Source organism: Lutzomyia longipalpis, chromosome 3 (assembly GCF_024334085.1).
Source record: "Lutzomyia longipalpis isolate SR_M1_2022 chromosome 3, ASM2433408v1".
Lineage (NCBI taxonomy): Eukaryota > Metazoa > Arthropoda > Insecta > Diptera > Psychodidae > Lutzomyia > Lutzomyia longipalpis.
The window spans coordinates 6,369,164-6,387,174 of NC_074709.1; the positions used below are offsets into that span (position 1 = coordinate 6,369,164).

The following is an 18,011-nucleotide window of genomic DNA, read 5'->3' on the forward strand; positions in this document are numbered from 1 at the left end:
CTCCATCCGTTTTGCCAGTCTGCCGAAGCCACCACCAACTCTCACTGCAAGCTTTCTTCCACCCACCACGCCAGGCAGGAAGTATTGTCCCGGATACATTGCTAGAGATGTTTGGGGGAGATTCAGTACGTACGAGGAGTAGTGTGGGAACAAAAGGAGTTATAGGGAGAAAGTTTACCAGACTTTTCGTACATTGGTTCACCAGCTACATACATACATTGCGCTATATATAGACGATTATATATAGCGACTGAAAAATTGCAGATGGAATTATTTAGAGAGCATATAGGATGTAAAATATATATCAAAAATGCATTTTCTTCTCTTTCATGAATTTTTTGTTGTTGAATTATTTACAGACCATCGTCCTCTACCCACCACCATCAATCTACACATGCACAGCGCGAGTTTGGCTCCGTGAGATTGGATTCTCCCTGACGTATGGTGCTTTAATGCTCAAGACGTGGCGGTAAGTCCATGCAACGTGGTCAGATATTTTGCAATTTTCTCTTCTGCCGTTTTTTTATGATCTCACCCACCATCTCATGGGAGATTTTTATCATTTTATTGCGACAATTCTTCGTGTTCTTCTCTCCATAAAATCACACAAAAGCACTCGGAGCTTTTCACGATTGTGCAACCATGTAATAATTTTCATGACCATTTCCTATTATGCCATCTGCTATGCTGGGTATGTTGTACAGAACCTTAGATTGAAGCAGGAGCACTTAAATGAACAGTATGTCTCAACCACGTGCTTCTATCTTAAAGGGATTCAAATGGAAATATCACTAAAGGGAGCTTTATTTTTCACAGGGACGTAGTTAGAAATCAATTCAAGGGGGATGTTAATAAAAATTCATAAAATTGAATTTATATTTAGCCTTTGACATTCCTGGCTTAACGATTAACGTTCATTTCTGTGTTTAAAAATCCTCCTCTTGAAATTCATCAAGTAATTTTTGCTTCGAAATAATTTCTTTAAACCTATGAAGTAAAACCCTAATTATCTGTTTTTTTCCTGTCGTGAATTTGTGATTTTTCCAATTTTCCGGTCGTCGCCAGGGAGTGAATATTTCGTCCAATAAAAAACGCTTACTTCCCAAAGCCTTCAATCCTCATCTGGGCCTTCCCCAGTGGCTGAAAAACTTAAAATTTCTGCAGTTTTGGGTAGTGTGTAGACACTCAATCACTGGCCCTAGCTACGCCTCTGAATTTTAAATTTTCCATCCCTTTGTTCTGATTTATTTTATTTTTATTAAGTTTGTCTCAAATATTTGAATTTTAATCATTAATTTCATCCCTTATTGATTTGATTTTCATTCCTGATTCAATTTGGATTTAAAATAGCTGCAAAAGTGCAGAAAAATTTGCATTTTGAGATAAATTCTGAAGGAAAAGAAATCGCAATTTTCACTTACTTTGATTTTATTTGAATCACTGTGAAATAATTTTATCCATAAATAATGTTAAAGAAATAAAATTGTTTTGGATGAAGACGTCCCATAGACCTAAATGCGATAAAAAAATTAATAATCAACTGCACGACCTTTAAAAGTGTCAATTTTGTTGTCTAGAAAAGGTCAACCCATGTCATAACATCCCACAACTTTAAGAATCTTCTTGAAAGCATAATTTATGAATTTTTAAGAATGGTTTTATTCTTCTCCTGTCCTCTGTAGCATTTTACATGAAAGTTTTAATTTAAAAATTCAATCATAACGCGTCCAGTTATTAAAGTTGGTATACCACAACGCGGATGGGTCAGTCTATGTGTTGTAATTTAATTTGTGAGCAGAATTAGTAGGCAAAGTTGATTTTTTTATGAAATTCATCAATATGAAAGTTAAAAATGCTCATATCTGAAGTTCTATAAGACCTACAGAAATTTATTGACTAGTTTTGGAAAGGTATTAAAATAGGCTATAAAGTGACATAAATTTCAATAATTTTCAAGGTAACATCTAGAACAAAAATGGCGGATATTTGTTTGATCAAAACAGTTTTTTGCACTTTTTGTCCTCAAGGAATGGTTCTTGAGGTTTTCAATGTTCTAGAAAGTTGTAGAGTTTTGCAAAACCTTTAATTTGATACCAAATTGAGCAAAATTGGACAAGCAAAACAGGAGATATGGCTCTTAGAACTTTTCAAATTCAAGAAATTTTCAAATGGTCATATCTTCTAAACGGCGACATAGATTTTCTTCATTTTCGGACTGGTGAAAGATATTAAGTCAGGCTACAACATATCAAAATTTAAAAGAAATCTATAACAGATGTTCGGAGATATAGCCTCTTAAAGTTAGGCAATTTTTGTTTTTGAATTTAGCGCCTCTTGCGGACATTTTTGGAACTTGGAATGTTCTAGTCAGTTGTAGAGCTTCTCGAAACCTTTCATTTGATACCAAGATGATCAAAATCGGTCAAGCCTTTCTCGAGTTATATCGAAAAAACACTTTTTGCTTTAGGCCGCCATATTTGCTAAACCGCTTGACCGATTTTCAAGTATGAGTTGTCGATGAAAACGTCTCACAGAGTTCTACAACATACTAAAATTTCAGATCTCTAGCTATAAGGGAAATGGTTGACACTATTTCAAAATGGTGGACGGCGGCCATCTTGGATTTTGAAAATGCGAAAAAATGAAATTTTATACCCACATTTCTATAGAAAACTTCAAACCGGAAGTCTCTATCTTTTACCGTTTTCGAGCTATAAGGCTAAATGTGGAGTCCAGGCCGGCAGGCCGGCCGGCAGGCCGGCCGGATCAAAAATTTTCCACCACCATTTTCGTAATGTGGGATGTCTAAAACGTGCTCATACCAAGTTTGAGCCCGATCTGAGGGGGTCGGTTTTTCCGATGATTACAATACTTGGTATGCCACGATTGTGGTATACCAACTAATTCTTCACTGTAATGCGCATTTAAAATTTCTTACAAACTAATTTCGGGATATTTTTTCTTCCGTTCTCCTAGAGATTTTCTTAAGGATTTTCCTATGTTGTTGCAATATTCGCAAAAGAAAGACTTCCCTTTTTGTGTTTGTTCATACCAGCGTTCTGGGTGGAAGTTTATTTTAAGATGGTACCGTCACATAAAATGCTCACATCGTGACTTGGCGAACCATGAAGAATTGCAACATTTGCTGAGCTTTTGAAAGCTCCCACCCACAAATGGGGGGAGAAATTACACGTGGAACGTGATTAGGGGATGATGTTCTAATGGATCCAATGCAATCTTCCCTATTTCTTGCAGAATATCTGTGATTTTTCGCGTGAGGTCAGCAAAAGCAGTTAAAATCACAGATGCATCCCTCCTGAAGCGTCTTGGGATTCTTTGTTGTGCCGTGGGAGCTTTCCTCCTCATCCGGACGATTGTGGCACCACCAAAGGTAGTTGTGGGACGCACCACTGATGACTTGAAAGCCTTCCTCTGCAAGACAGACTGGTGGGATCATACATTCACATCAAGTAAGTATATATTTTGTACAAAATTACAATTTCAACACGCGGTGAAGCTTTCTAATTCTGATTTCTGGGTTAATTAAGCATAAATGGAGAGATTTTCCTTGTTGGTAGTATGCCGTATACCTATGAGAATTTATATAGAGCTTTCTCATGGCATAATCCCCTCTTACTTTACCATTTCTCCGCCTTATAAGATACTCCATTTCATCCTTGTATCTTCCTGGCACAGAGATTTTTTTTCTCCAATTTTCCCCACAGGAAATTATTAATGACCTAGTTTCCATGTAGCACAGGTAGGCTCCCAATTTGGAGGCAGCAAAAATCCTTTTTTGAATTTCCATCTTGTGAATGTTTTTTGCAGGAGTTTTTCATGCTTGATCCTTTTTTTTTCGTTACAGTGGAGGTCCTCTTTCTCGCCTGGGGTGTTCGACTGTGTATCATGGTGAGGAAGGCCCCGTCGGAATTTAATGAAAGCCGATTCATTTCGATGGCAATTTACAACGAATTCCTCCTCACATGCTTTCTCAATGTTTCCATGTAAGTAAATGAATTTTCACTCTCTCCCTCTTTATGTCTCCCCCCCCCCCGCCCCTCTCCCGCGGCTTCTTCTATTTTCCATCACGAAGAATTTTTTTCACTAAATCAACAAAGCCAATAAATCTTCTCAATGACTTTACTAAACAATATCTCTCCCGGAAATTCCTCCAGGGGGGATTTCTTTGTAGCGGGAATTTATTGCATATTTTATCATTTATAGGTAAAAGTTTCCCGGAAGCGAGCTTTCATAAAACTTTTATTGTTTTACTTGTATTTCTTTGAAGGTTTTCGTACACCCATATGCTTGCTTCCTGGAAGATTTATGTGCTTGAAATTATTATAAATTCCACGTAAAAATTCACCATTTAATATTCTTTCGTAAATTGGCTAAAACTAAAACAAAAATTTGGGAGAAAAATCAAAAATTCATTTTTCATTCTTGGAAAATTTATATTTTGTGTTTTTCGTTTTTTTGCAAAATACTAAAATATATTGCTTTGGAAATTGAATAAAAGAATTGAACACACACAGGGAAAAAATATCCCTCAATAACTCTAATTGAAGTGCACGAATTGGACTCTTCGGGGTATTTTTTAGGTAATTGGGTGAAAGCAAATGGGGCTTTTTTTGGGGCCAGGATGGTGCATTTGCAATTAGAGGATGAAAATATTTGAGCATATCGAGTGCAATTTAGTGCAATTTCCATTTTATTCATCTCAACGTGCAAAGCATAACTCAGCTTGTAAATTGATTTAAAAATTTCGAGAGGACAGAGCTTTTGGATTTTAGCTGTTCAACTTTTTTTTTAATGTAGGAAAATTGGGACAAAAATGCAACAATGCAATTTTTCATTGCTTTTATCACGAAAAAAAAATGTTAATTATAATTTTATTAAAGCTCTTGGCTTGTTGGTCGCACTTTAGATCACTCATCTGTCCACTTAAGTGGTTGGAAAATAGACAATTTTCACGGAGCTCGAGGACTTTTAGCGAGAAATCCTTTTGAGTCAAAAATAAGTCATTAAACTTTGCTACTTGTGGTAGACTACGTCGCAATCTGTGTGAAGTCTGCAATGTACATTTATTTTTAGTGAGTGGCGTAGGTGTCGTAGCAAAGAAAGAAGGAGTCTATTGACTTAAATAATGCGACACTCGTGGTTGAAGTTAAATGAGTTGACTCTGCCTCGAGGACTTTGGAATTTTCAATGGGAATATAATAGCTTTTTTGCACAAAGGGTGCGGAATGCATAGAATCTAAATTTAGCACGAAGCACTTAAATTCTCTACGCTGCTGCTGCTGAAAAAAAAAACTCCCGCACGAGAAAGGAAAATTTTTAATCCATTGTCTTGATGAAGAAAAAAAAACCTTCCCACCCATTAGAAACAAATTATTTATTGACTCATCTCCCCGGAAAGGACTTTGCCCCCAAAAGGGGTTTTTGTGGAAAATTTCACGACTTTCCCCCACAAACTTCCTACCGCATAAGTTTATCACAAACTTACCAGAGAATAGTTTGGCATATATTGTTCGGTGATGCAAGAAAGGGCAACTTTTCCCATCAACAATCCACTAATCTCTCTCTCTCTCTGTTCCTCTTTCCCACCCGGAAGAACAACATTCGGAAGTGCTGGAGAGATATTCAGTGTGAGATAATACTTTGCCTCGCAATTGACAACTTGAGGGATCATTTTAATTGACTTTCCACCCAAACTGTCCAAGCTGATGAGGAAAAGTCCTTCCGCGTGAGCTTTTTCCCAAAAAAAAAACGGAAATTTAATAAAGCCCAGCTTTGCCTCGTCAAATTAGATTTTCTGATCACGGAAAAAATACAAAACAGCTTTCAAGGGGGCTTTTGGGAAAAGGGGATTTTTTGCCCTTATTTTTGCCTCACAACGAGGAAATTTGGGAGATACTATGTTGGAAGAAAAAAAAAGTTTCATCATAAATCGCTATTTTGCACAAGGGGCTGTGTATTGGTAGAAAATTGTACATTATAAAAATATAAAAAAACATAGAAGCGATGAACTATTAATTTTTTTCTCTAAAATTAGGAATTTTGACAGTATTATTTAAAGTAATTTTTGTTTAATAATTTTCTATTTTTTGTCTATGTTTATACTTTTCTATGTTTTCAATCTATGTTTTATGTTTCTATTTTTTACAAACTTTCTAATTTTAATTTTTGTAATAGATTAAAGTATTCTTCATACTCACATTTCTATCATATAAAGACATCGAATATACTATAACTTTACATAGAAAGTTTAAACATAGAAATATAAGGTAATGAGATATATTCAGCGACCAAGAAACCCTTGAAATTCGCTTGAAATCTTGAAATTTCAGCACAAAATTCAAAGATTTTGAGGGTTTCTTGGTCGCTGAATTAGGCTGAATTTTGTTTATTAATTAGAATCTATGTTCATATACAATAAAAATGTTCTGTCTTTCGTGCAGTGGTTGAAATTTTAGGTTCGAAAATGTAAAAAGAAATTGTAAATTAAAAATATTTCACTGACATTTTTCATTTTCTATGTTATTATGATACTGATTTTTTAAAGAAATTTTAACATTTTATAAGACGATCCAATTTCTTCAATTTGAGAGAAATTTGTAAGAATTTATCAAGTCCTTTTAACATATTAAAGAAGGATTATGTCACAATGAAGGGCAACTTGCTCAAGCCAATTCTCATCCCAATACCACCCTCATTTCCCCTAATGCTGAACCCCTTGATGTTTTTCAGCCCCAATATGTATTATTATTTTTTTCTGAATCTGGCTTATTTATTTCAGGTTGTTCCTACAATCACCAGCTAATCCTGATTTACTCTTCATAATATTTTTCTGTCACACTCAGCTTACCGTCACGCTACTGTTGGCACTAATATTTGGCAGTAAGGTAAGTCCAAAGGAGATTTTCTTCCTTAAAATCGTAAAATCAATACAATCACACACTCTAATCTTCCCTATGTGGGGTAAAAATGGAGAAAAAAGTATCCGTGGATGAGGGAACAAAGGCCGCAAGTTAAGCGTTGGAGTACCCCCCAATGAGCACCACCCTCGTGCCAACCAACTTCCGGCGTTTTGTATTAAATATTTCGTTTTTTTTTCTCCTCTCTCTCTCTTTGCTGAAATGCCCAAAAGAGGGCAAATGTGGGTGGTGGGAGCCTATAAATCGGATACTGTGGACTGGCTAATACGCCGCACATGGTATCCCACCTACGTCGTTTGATTCCTTTAATCGTGAACTGGGAGGATTTTCTCTTTGCGCCGCGAATTCATTTGTCGGCTGGAAATGTGGGTGGGAAGTTTCGGAAGATTGTACAAAAATAGTGTTTCTCTCACGATATCGTGAGTTTTACGGATATGGGGTCTTTGGATTTCAAAGCATAAATCACTGTCCGCCCCAACAAATACTCACATTTCTTTTTTTTCGCACAGAAGAACCTTCCTGGGAGGTCCTTGCAGGGAATTCAGGGGGTGTAGGTGGCTTCCTCTCCTCAACATATCCTGAAGGAAAAATTTCTTTATATCCTGAAGGATATGTTGAGTATGTTGAGCCAGTGTGTGCACAAATGCAAAATCATAAATCAGAATCAAAGATTGTTGAGAAGTTTGCAAATTCACCTCAAATTGAGACATGATTCTCTAGCTGTATATACATAGATACACACACCCTTTGGAAGGAAATAAAGTGTCACGAGGGAGTATATTTCGTGCAAATTTAGGGGAAAAAGTTTCACTTCTAACACTCCCAGAGCGGAGTGAATTGAATTAATTAGAAAAGTCTCGGAAGATGAATCACAGCCAATATTTATTAGCACATCGTTTCAGTTGGGGAGCTTTTATTTTTGGCTACTACACCCACGTCAGACGGCTGCAGAGGTATATTTGGTCACAAATTACACAGCTCAAGGCGGCAGAAAAAAAGGTATAGACAGGGTCATTGATCGATATCGGAGTAAAGATGCCAAATCGACCTTATTGCTTCGTATTTGGCTTCATATTATTCAAAGCTCATGTTGGTGTTGTCGCCCAAGTTTCAATTTACCAAGCTTTGTGTAACAAAGACCCAACAACTTTTAACCCCCTGCACACTCAAGACAAAGTCCATATGGAAAAGTTGCAGAGGAAAGTTCTTTTTTTCTTTTTCTAAAGGGAACTAGCAAAGCATTTATTCCCTTACACACCTCCCATGGTCATTTTCCATTTAATGTATTCACTGTGTAGTATATAGGATAGAGTCAATCTGAGTGAAAATGCGTATAAAAGTCTTCTGCAGAATTGAAAAGATTTTCACTGCAAAAAAAGCTGCAGGGAAAGCATGGAAAATGCTTCATAAAGAAATAACTCAAATGAACATCAATAGTGAATTTTTTTTGTTAATTTCTTCTCTCTTGCATTATTAAATAAATTTTTTTACAATGAAATATTTAGAAATTCATCGAGAGGGAAATTTCAATTCATGTACTAGAGCGTTGTGTCTCATGAAAAATTTAATTAAATGCAAATTATTTTGAAATTGAAAAAGAAAAATGCTAAAAGGAAAAATTTTCTTGGACAAAATATTTTGAGAATTTTTACAAAATCAATTGTATGGAAAATTCTGGGAAAAATTCGTTCTTGGAGCTTGTAAAGAATTCAAATTTATTTGTTTTTATGCTGAGTTTTAAGGCATTGAATAGCCAGGAGGGTTAAACCCATTTTAAGGTATCTATATTTTCCCGGGAAATTTCTCAAATTTTCGCCAAGTGTGACCTGAAAATTGTTTAGTAAATAACTAGAATTCTAAGAATTTATTACAAGGAAAAAAATAGTTGAAAAATAAAGAAAATTTTCTAAACGTTTTAATGACTGTAAAAGGAGTTTATTCATCGGTATATGAAAATTTTTCTCATTCGTGGAACAATTTTGATCTGAAGTATCTTTTGGAGATTCAAAAAGCATAAGATTCACAAAGAAAAAAAGCCGGGTAAAGTTTCTTTAACGCTCTCTGCAACGTTTAACACTTTCGCGTCTACGTGAATCAAAGAATTACTGAAACATGCGCTTTTTTATCACAATATTTTATTCAATGGATGCTCTCATCGGACATTTCTCAGGCATATAGTTTTCTATGGCTTCTTCTGCGTGAATTTAATGCATTTATAGGAGTAGATTCTAGATATCTACAAATATTTTCTTTTCTTTTCTTACAATTCGTCAGTTATAAGATTTTTCCCAGAGTACAAAAAATCTTTTAAAATTTTGACATTTTATTTCTTTTTTTAAACGGGTGTCTGAAAGAAAATTACTTTTCTAGCGTTCTTTAAAGTTCTTTTTGACTGTTTTCTGGAACAACTTATTCTTTGTTTTTCTTTTATAGAAGGACAATAAAATGATTTAAAAACTGCATCTACCGAAATCTTACAACAAACTTTTAAGGTTTTAGAAAAGAAAAGATTGTTATCAGAATCTACCCAATAATTTGAAAAAAACAATAAAATTCATAAAAATTTAAGAAGATAAAATGTTTCATTTTTGCGTCTGCATATGACTCAAAGATAACGAAAGGGTTAACTAACTAAAATTCGTCGAAACTTTGTTTAGTTTTATCAAGATTTTGAATTTCTAAAATGTAACGATATTTTTTCAAAAAGATTTGAAGGTCTGATGAAGGGGTTTCATATTCTAAATGTCAGCAAAAAATTTGTTTTAAACGAAAAAATTTTCCATTGTAGAATAGAAAACTTTCATTCTTTTAGTAATTTTATTCTCAATTATATTTCAACATAAAATATCTTTTGTTGTGAGAAATCATTGTTAAAATGAAACCTTCATCAAGAATATTAAGCATAAAAAGCATGTCGTGTAGAAACTAGAAAGTAGGTAGCAAAGTTTTCGTCAATTCAATCTCATCTTCTGCCTCTTTTGCACATCAAGTCTTGCTCATGTAGAAATCAACAAAAATCCTTGAATGGAGATTCACTTTTCTATGAGCAAAAGTTCCTTTTGCCATTCTTTGGGAATAATGTTAACACGATGAGACGAAACATGCGAGCAAATGTCTTTCCACTTTAGTCACACACTGTGTTGAATTAATTCCACGAGACGGTATTGTGTGCGGAGACTTTTCATGTTGTTGATGGAAAGTGTGCAAAAACTTTCCTTCGAGTAAGACATCAACGGCACTCAGTTGTGCCACAAATTGCCTCGTCGCCAAAAATATGCCATGAGTGGGAGGGGGGTGGGTACAGCAGCATAATTAGGGGCGGAAGCTTCTTGACGTGTATTAGCACACCCCAGATACCGCCCAACCTTTCGCGCTGGGGTGTTAATGTCACGAGTACCCACACACACACACACACAGTCCAGGTTTTCCTGCCCACTATCCCCAACTAATGGTATATAAATATCTCCGTGACAGGTGTATCTCGTGTTCCGTGGCGGTGGCAAGCCCGAGGATTCAATTGGGCTGGGAGCAAAGCCGTCAGGTGCGAAATTTATTTGTCGCTCCCAAGGGAGGACCCTCGCCAACGCCAGCACAGCAACGTCATCAACGGCCCAGCTAGCATTCCACGGTGGTAAGTTCACACAATCAACCACCCCCTCCCCTCCTTCGCACAGTCTCGTTGATTAATCCCCTCCCCACATTGACCCCACGTTAACCCCAACATTGCTGCACGAAAAAATAAATAAAAAGCCATTCGACCTCTCATTACACATCACTGAGCTTTTTTTTTTGCACGAGAGAACATATCTCGAGGTTCAATCGAATTATATTTAAAATCGCTCTGCAACACCCCAATTGGCAGAAATATTCATTAAAAAAAATTATTGTCAATAAAACAACAAAAAATGCGGTTTGTGATTCACATCGAAATAATTTTGCAAATTGCACAGTCCATTGCATTAATTAAACTGCGGGAGTTAATATGCGAGCATTTTACTCAATAACCCGGAAAATTTTATTTGCAACAGAAATTCTTTTATTTATTGCTGCATTTCATATGAGTACAAAAAAAATTAATAAAATTTTCATGGTTTCAGGGGGAATTATTCATATTTATTCTAGAGGGGGTGGTCTAATTAAATTTTTGGACTTGAAAATAATGAAAATTTGCCAAAAAACGTGACTTGAATAAACCAAAGAGCTTTCATTGGTTCACAGTACCACTGCAATTTTAAATGATGAAGAATGAATGAAGTTTGACGTGATTTTTTTCAGTTAAAAATATTCTAAAACACAGCTTTGCGTAAAGCTTAAAATTTTCGTTTAAATCTTAAGCCTGGATTTAAGAGATTGTAATGAATCTGTATTGCAAATTTTTGTTGATTTTTGAAAAGACTAAATATTAGTACCAGGGGCGTAGTCAGGGCTGATTTCATTTTTTTAATAAATATTTTAATAACGTTGAAAATGGACTTAATTCGAATAAATATCTTTCAATTGACACGACCTTTTTTTCAAACAGTTAAAGTTTTTCTGACGTTTGACATTTTTTCGTTAAGTTTGACATTTCCTTTTTAACGTTAGATTTTTTCGTAAAGTTTGACATTTCTCTTCTTACCTTTTGACATTTTTCGTTACGTTTGACATTTCTCTTCTACCGTTTGAGTTTTAAGTTTTTTTAGTTAAGTTTGACATTTCTCTTCTAACGTTTGAATTTTTCGTTAAGTTTGATATTTCTCTTCTAACATTTGAAATTTTTTCGTTAAGTTTGACATTTCTCTTCTAACATTTTTTTTCGTTAAGTTTGACATTTCTAACGTTTTATGTTTTTGTAATCATTAAAATTTATTTTTTTTATCTTTTAACGTTTTCGTCTATCTTTGACAGTTTTTTTTTAATCTTTGATATTTTGAATCGTTTGAAAATACTTTTTTGATTTATTCTTAAAGTATTTTAGTCTGAATTTAATCTTGTGAAAACCCTGAAATTCCTGAACTTTTTGTGTGTTAATACACCTAAACATTCTTCTTGGCTACTCCTCCTGATTAATTCGGATTTTTAACACGAGAAAGATGAGATCATCAAAGCTCGGAAAAGCTCACAAATTCGCCATTTTTAAAAAGAAAACTGATATCTTTGAAACATTTTTTTGCCCTTTTCTATACAATAAAAATTTGCAAATCAATCCCCAACCCTTTTTATCGTCAAAAAAAAATGAAACAACCCCAATGGGGAATGGGTGGAAATGATAATCCCCGAAGGAAGATTGTATTTCCTTTCACGCATGTTCCAAATAGAGTTAAATTTGCATTTTGTTGAGCTTTCGTTGCCAGCACGTGGCGGGATTTAGTGTGTGGGGGGAGGAATGTGGATGGGGATTTGTGATGCGGGGGTTGATTTCTTTGTATACAATGTATCGAATTTCCTTTTAGCAGCGCATGAAGGTCGATTGACGGAGCAGGAGGCAATAGAGGAGATCAAGCACCTCTGTAGTGAGCTTCAGCGTGTCCAGGAGCGAGCACCACCGCGGGGGGTGGCTGTAGCGACAATAGCCACCCTCCTGGAGTCACTGAGGTGCACCCACCCACCCACACTGCGTCCACCTGGCCATGCGCCAAAAACCCCTGATGCCACGCACGTGGACAAGGCCACCAATACGCTGAGCACGGAGGAGAGTCATTGGTACCACGAGAGCAATGGCGGGGCGAGGATTGTCATAACGGACGATGAGAACCGCGAGACGCTGAAGAAGCTGCGGAAATGCCTGGAAAAGTGCCACACTCTCGCATCTGGTCCACCCAATCCCAAACCCCCCAAGAGGCCGAATATAAATGGCATGGAGAGTCTCAGCATCGACGTGGACACAAAGAGCTGTGATCTGGACTTTGCAGAGCTGCATCTGGAGTGCATGTGCAGCTCTGATAGTGTCACAGAATCACCCACACTGCGGCAGGGTGCTCCAGACAGGCAGGGGGTAGCCGATGTGGTGGATTCGGAGCACGTTCCCGTGGCAGATGATGCACAAAATTGTGGCTGTGAGAGGAGCGTGGAAGCTTGCTGCAAGTGTCGCGAAGGCGTGAGTAATTGTTCCGGGAGCTCGACAAACAGCGCCAAACACCGCCGTAGCGCATCCGAGGGTGGCGATGGGGAGTCCGTGTGTCGCACCGAAGAAGCCAACGAGGTTCGTGGGGACAACAGTGATGAGGACATGACGGAAACGCAACACAATGAGGACGATGTGGCGTCCTCGGACTCCGAAAGGGGTGGCAAACGCGCCAAATCCAACGATTCCTCAAAGCTCATTCTCGATCTCAACGACAGGTCCAAGTTTACAAAGGAAGTTTCAGTGTGAGGCAAATTTAAATGTGGAAGCTGTGTGGACATACCACCCCACATGGGCATTCTCTTGGGCACGAGCCAGGCAATCACCGAGGAAATGTTAAGCAAATCGCCTCTTGGGAGACCATTGACGACGTACAGTGTGTGCACAACAGTACCTGACACGGATATTACAACATTTTCTTAGGCTATACTTAAAGCTCAAGTGACCGATAGTTAAAATAATTTTCAACTTTTTGGTAAGTTTCTTCAATTTCTATCCTTTCTTTTAAATTATTTTCAAAAACATTTTAGATATATCTTTTTTAAGGATTAATAATTTGTCGTAAAAGTTTTGAAAAAAAATCGAGATTTTCCTGAAACTTTTAAAAGCTTTTTCAAACTAAAATTGAGATATTTATGATTCAACAAAGTCTTTCAACGGAAAGATCTTTTGCAAAATATTTAATGAAAATTCTCTGAAATTATAAAACTTCATTTGAATAAGTTGAAAAGTATGATAAAAGCTCTTCAAAGTGAATTTTCTGAAGTAATCTCAAATGACAAAAGAATAGAAAAACAACGAAAAGCAGTAAAACTTTCATGTTTAACTTTTGAAAATCATTTTCAATGGACTTTTCATGAGAATCTTCCGCTTCTTGTGAGCTTTTAATCGTGCTTTTTAATGAATATTTCAAAGAGAACTTTCAAAAATAGAAGTTTCTTCAAAATTTTGTGTAAAAAGTCCTTTTTAAATCACAAAACATTTCACTTAATTATTGAGAACTTATTCAGCAATATGAGAAATCAACGATATTTAGTATTGGTTAAAGGAAGTTTTAACAACAATTTCCCGCAATTTTCCACAAAGAAGAATTATTTTATTACCCTCTAATTTTCCCTTTATTTTAACAAAGGAGTTTATGTATTTTCCTTTGAGCTATTTCTCTTATTCAGGGAAGTAATCGTCTTAACCTTTTTACGTTCATTGGGTCATATGCTGATGGAGTTAGAAAGAAAACATCAATGGCGCATTTTTGGGCAAATATTTTTCAATTTTTCCAAGCTAATATCCTTTTTTATTTGTTTGGTTATGTCTTATTTTCTTTCCACCAAGTCATGACTCATAGCTGATAGAATAAACTCCTTCAAAAGAAAAAAAGAAAACGTTAAAATAAACAGAATAATAAAATGAAAATTATTTAAACAAATATCTTCACTCTAAGAATCTCAAAAATCAATTTTTTGATTTTTTTTTTGAATTAGTTAAAATTAAATAAATTTCTTTAAAGATGAAGCAGTGTCCTTATTCCTCGGGCAGGCACTGTGGTAAAATGTTTACATTAGAAACGAGTGTTTTGTTGGCACCATCAGCATTATAATGCGGAGTGCATATCAATAAAATTTAAGCATAGGAAAGCATGCAAATGACGCAAATTTCAAATGGTTTGAATGGCTCTCGGGAAGTAGGAGGTCGTGTCACATTCTCTGAGAGTGTAACCATCATTAGGAATGATGTAATAATAGGTTCGGACCTCGTGCTGGGCTTGCACACACTGCGGTAATTGCCCGGAATTGCAATGCTAAAGTTGGAGAGTTTCAAAATGGCAATCAGGACTGTTCCGAAATTGTCGAAAACAGAAATTTTTCGGTTTCTTCGCATTAAAATTTAAATAAAAAAAAAACAAACTCACAACAAAATCCATACTGGATCCAGGAAGGGGGATGAGATTTTACTGGGGGGTGGAGCTAAAGTATCCCAAAATACGTGCACCAAGTTTCGGTACGAGATTCATTCTCAATCAGAATGATGATTGAATAACTTTGCAGAAAGTTAAATTTATTGGTTTTGATGGCAGACTTTGTACATCTCTCCAATGGAAATTGTTAAGAAAACTTTCCATCCGCAAGATGAAAATTAAAATTGATTCTTTGGGATATTTTGGCTTTTCCCGAAAATCTTTACAAAAGTTTCGCTTTAAAATTTCTTAAAATTTTCCAATAAAAAATTCCGATCATTAAAACTTTAAAATGAAATAAAATGAAACAAGGAAAGAGGATGAGATTCGATTTATTCAGAAATAATTCCTGTGATTGTATTTTCCACGATAAAAATGGAAATATACACAAAAAATAGTAAAAAATGGTTTTTCCTAGATGTAAATATTATTAATAAAAATAAATAAATAAAATTCTTTATAGATTTAATAGTATAGAAAATTGATAAATAAATTTTGTAAATAGTAGAAAGAAAAATTAATTGAGGCCATAGATAAGGATTTAATGATTTAAGATTAAAGAAAGAGGTTAGTTTCTAAGGGTAAAACAATAACAAATAAAATTGTAAATATTTCTTTTTCCAAATGAATGAAAACAACGGTGGGGGTGGTGATTAAAGTTCATTGAATTGCCTTGTCCTTTTTTGCCTCTTGACTACGAGCCCCATCTAAATGGCAAAACAAGTCAGTGAAATATACTTTGTCACCCCTTCGCAGAGCGCATAAATTTTCGGGGGTAATTAGGTGAAGAATGTAAATTTATTGGCCCAAAGGCCATATGTGGGGATTTTCTCATAGGAGTTAAGAAAGAAAAAAAATTGTACCAATTAAGGGAAACACACAACACACACACAAAGTATTAAGGATTCGAAGAAAACGAAATCAAATAAAATAGCTCTTTATTGAGTAGTTCCAAGTTATTGTTAATATTTAGCAAAGAGAGCGAGGAGAAAGGAAAGGAGGAAGGTTATGTTGTACAATAAAGAGAAAAAAAAGCTTAACATATCTGATGGGTGTTATGACGGCGAGATTGCGAAGGCATTGGAGACATTGAAATAGAAATGGAACAGCCATTTGGGAGTCAAAAGAAATCGGACTATGTAGGCAAGAAAAGGAGGAAGTCCTTTAGAAAAATTTTTTGTAGTAAAATTGTAAATTGTTGAATATTCTTATAGAAAACTTAAAAATTCACAATTAAAAGTACTTCAGCAGAAATACATGAAAAAACACTGATTGTATTTTATCAATAACTTTCGCTTATTTACTTCAGTCAAAATGTAATTTTAACAGATTCATTCGATGAAAGCTACTTTAACAGGGTACGATCTGTGAAAGTTTTTTTTTGCTGATTTAATTGGTGAAAGCAATTGGGTAGTTTGAAACGTGAAAATTCGCGAATGAAGGTTATTTGAACTATTTTATTTTCTTTTCTGACGTTAAAGATTTATTTCTCAAAGCTTCCGGTGTTCGTTAGGGGAAATGGCAGCAATTTAAGCCAGAGCTTTCATCCCGGGAATTTTCTCTGATAAACACCGGAAGCTTTAAGAAACAGTTTGACTGATTGAATTAGTGAAAGAAATAGAATCAGTTAAACTAATAAAGTACTTCTGTTTGATAAATTTCACTGAAGTAAGTACTTCTGTCAAATAACATAAAAAAATCAGTTTAAAACTTCAAACAGCGAAAGCATTAGGGACATAATATTTCACTAATTGAATATATGAAAAATAATTCAAACTGATTGAATTGATAGATATTATTTGACAAACTAAATGCGCAAAAGTTGGGATCATCAATTGTACAGATTAAATATGCGAAAGCTTGTTGACACTTTCAATGATTTAATTTACGAAAACTTGTCAATATTTTCACTGATTGAAATTAATACATTTTCACAGTTTCAATTTGTGAAATTGTCAATCATTTTTTAGGTATTTAATCTATGTGATTTTTGCAGTTTTCATAGAATTTAATCAATCAATTAAATCTCTCAAAATTACATTTTAACTAAAGTATTTAAATGAAAGTTATTTAACAGAATATAATCTACGTTCCTTTTTTTCTTAAAATTTAACTGAAGTATTTTTAGGAGTGATGTAAAGTTTTTCTTTTGTTAAATAAAATTCTCTAAAGAAAAGCTCACAAAAGCTCCCTACTAGTCCGATTTCTTCTGGGTCACATCTGTGCATTTCCTTTTTTTGCTTTCTATTTTCTTATCGATTATGGGTTATTGGAAGCATTTATTGTGGAACAGGATAATACACAACACTCATTGAAAAAAAAAGAAAAGGAAAATGGAAACTTTCGCGTTAAAGATGGAAAATGTTTGTGCAAAGGAAAAACTATTGTGAAATTTACGATAATTGCTACAAAAGTAGAATTGTAATAGTTTTTCGTGAAGGACGAAAAGAAACTTTCAGCGATTGAGTGTAAAACGATACAAAAGTCATTTGATTTTATGTGTAAACGAAAAGTTTTACTGTGGGGGGTAGTGGGAGGTGATTGAATAAAAAGAAAATGAAATATGCTGAATATTTTGTGTTTGATTTTCCGCAAAAAGATCATTGCGAGGGAAATGGTGGTGTTTGAGTTGAAAATTGCATAAAAGGGTCACGGACGTGGAGTTCATTGGAATGTAATTATATCGGGGCAAACTCATGGTTGAAAAAACATCGCCAGCAGATGGGAAGGTCCTGTGAAGGGAGAAAGGAAGAAAAAAAAGGCAACACACGCCTCGTGGTAATGATGTTTCGGATAAACGGGAGGAAATCGTGTTAATCGTTCCACCATCAAAAATCAATTGACGTGCTACGAAGTGAAATTCCCAATCTCGGTCATCACATTAAGGTGGGATGGATAATAAAATCTCTCTCTCAGTCTGAAATCACGCGCAATCCGTCATTGAAGTACCCCCGGAAATGGTGAAGAAGTTTCGTAAAGACCAAAGAAAATATTCACCAAAGCACGCAAGTTTTTC

The 18,011-nt window shown here is 35.2% G+C and overlaps 1 protein-coding gene across 3 annotated transcripts in view; it reads left to right on the forward strand.

The window, feature by feature from the left end:
- The window catches only part of LOC129791656 (uncharacterized), an 84,063-nt gene extending 66,497 nt beyond the window's left edge, over window positions 1-17,566 (forward strand). For 2 of the 3 annotated variants that reach the window (XM_055829915.1, XM_055829916.1), the window contains exons 9-14: window positions 360-469; window positions 3,256-3,470; window positions 3,866-4,004; window positions 6,800-6,905; window positions 10,413-10,569; window positions 12,371-17,566. In XM_055829915.1, the coding sequence (XP_055685890.1) occupies window positions 360-469; window positions 3,256-3,470; window positions 3,866-4,004; window positions 6,800-6,905; window positions 10,413-10,569; window positions 12,371-13,290 (1,647 nt within the window). In that variant the 3' untranslated portion in view covers window positions 13,291-17,566. The remainder of the gene's footprint in view (window positions 1-359; window positions 470-3,255; window positions 3,471-3,865; window positions 4,005-6,799; window positions 6,906-10,412; window positions 10,570-12,370) is intronic. The other variant, XM_055829917.1, reaches the window with a different exon arrangement.
- Window positions 17,567-18,011: the final 445 nt, after the last annotated feature.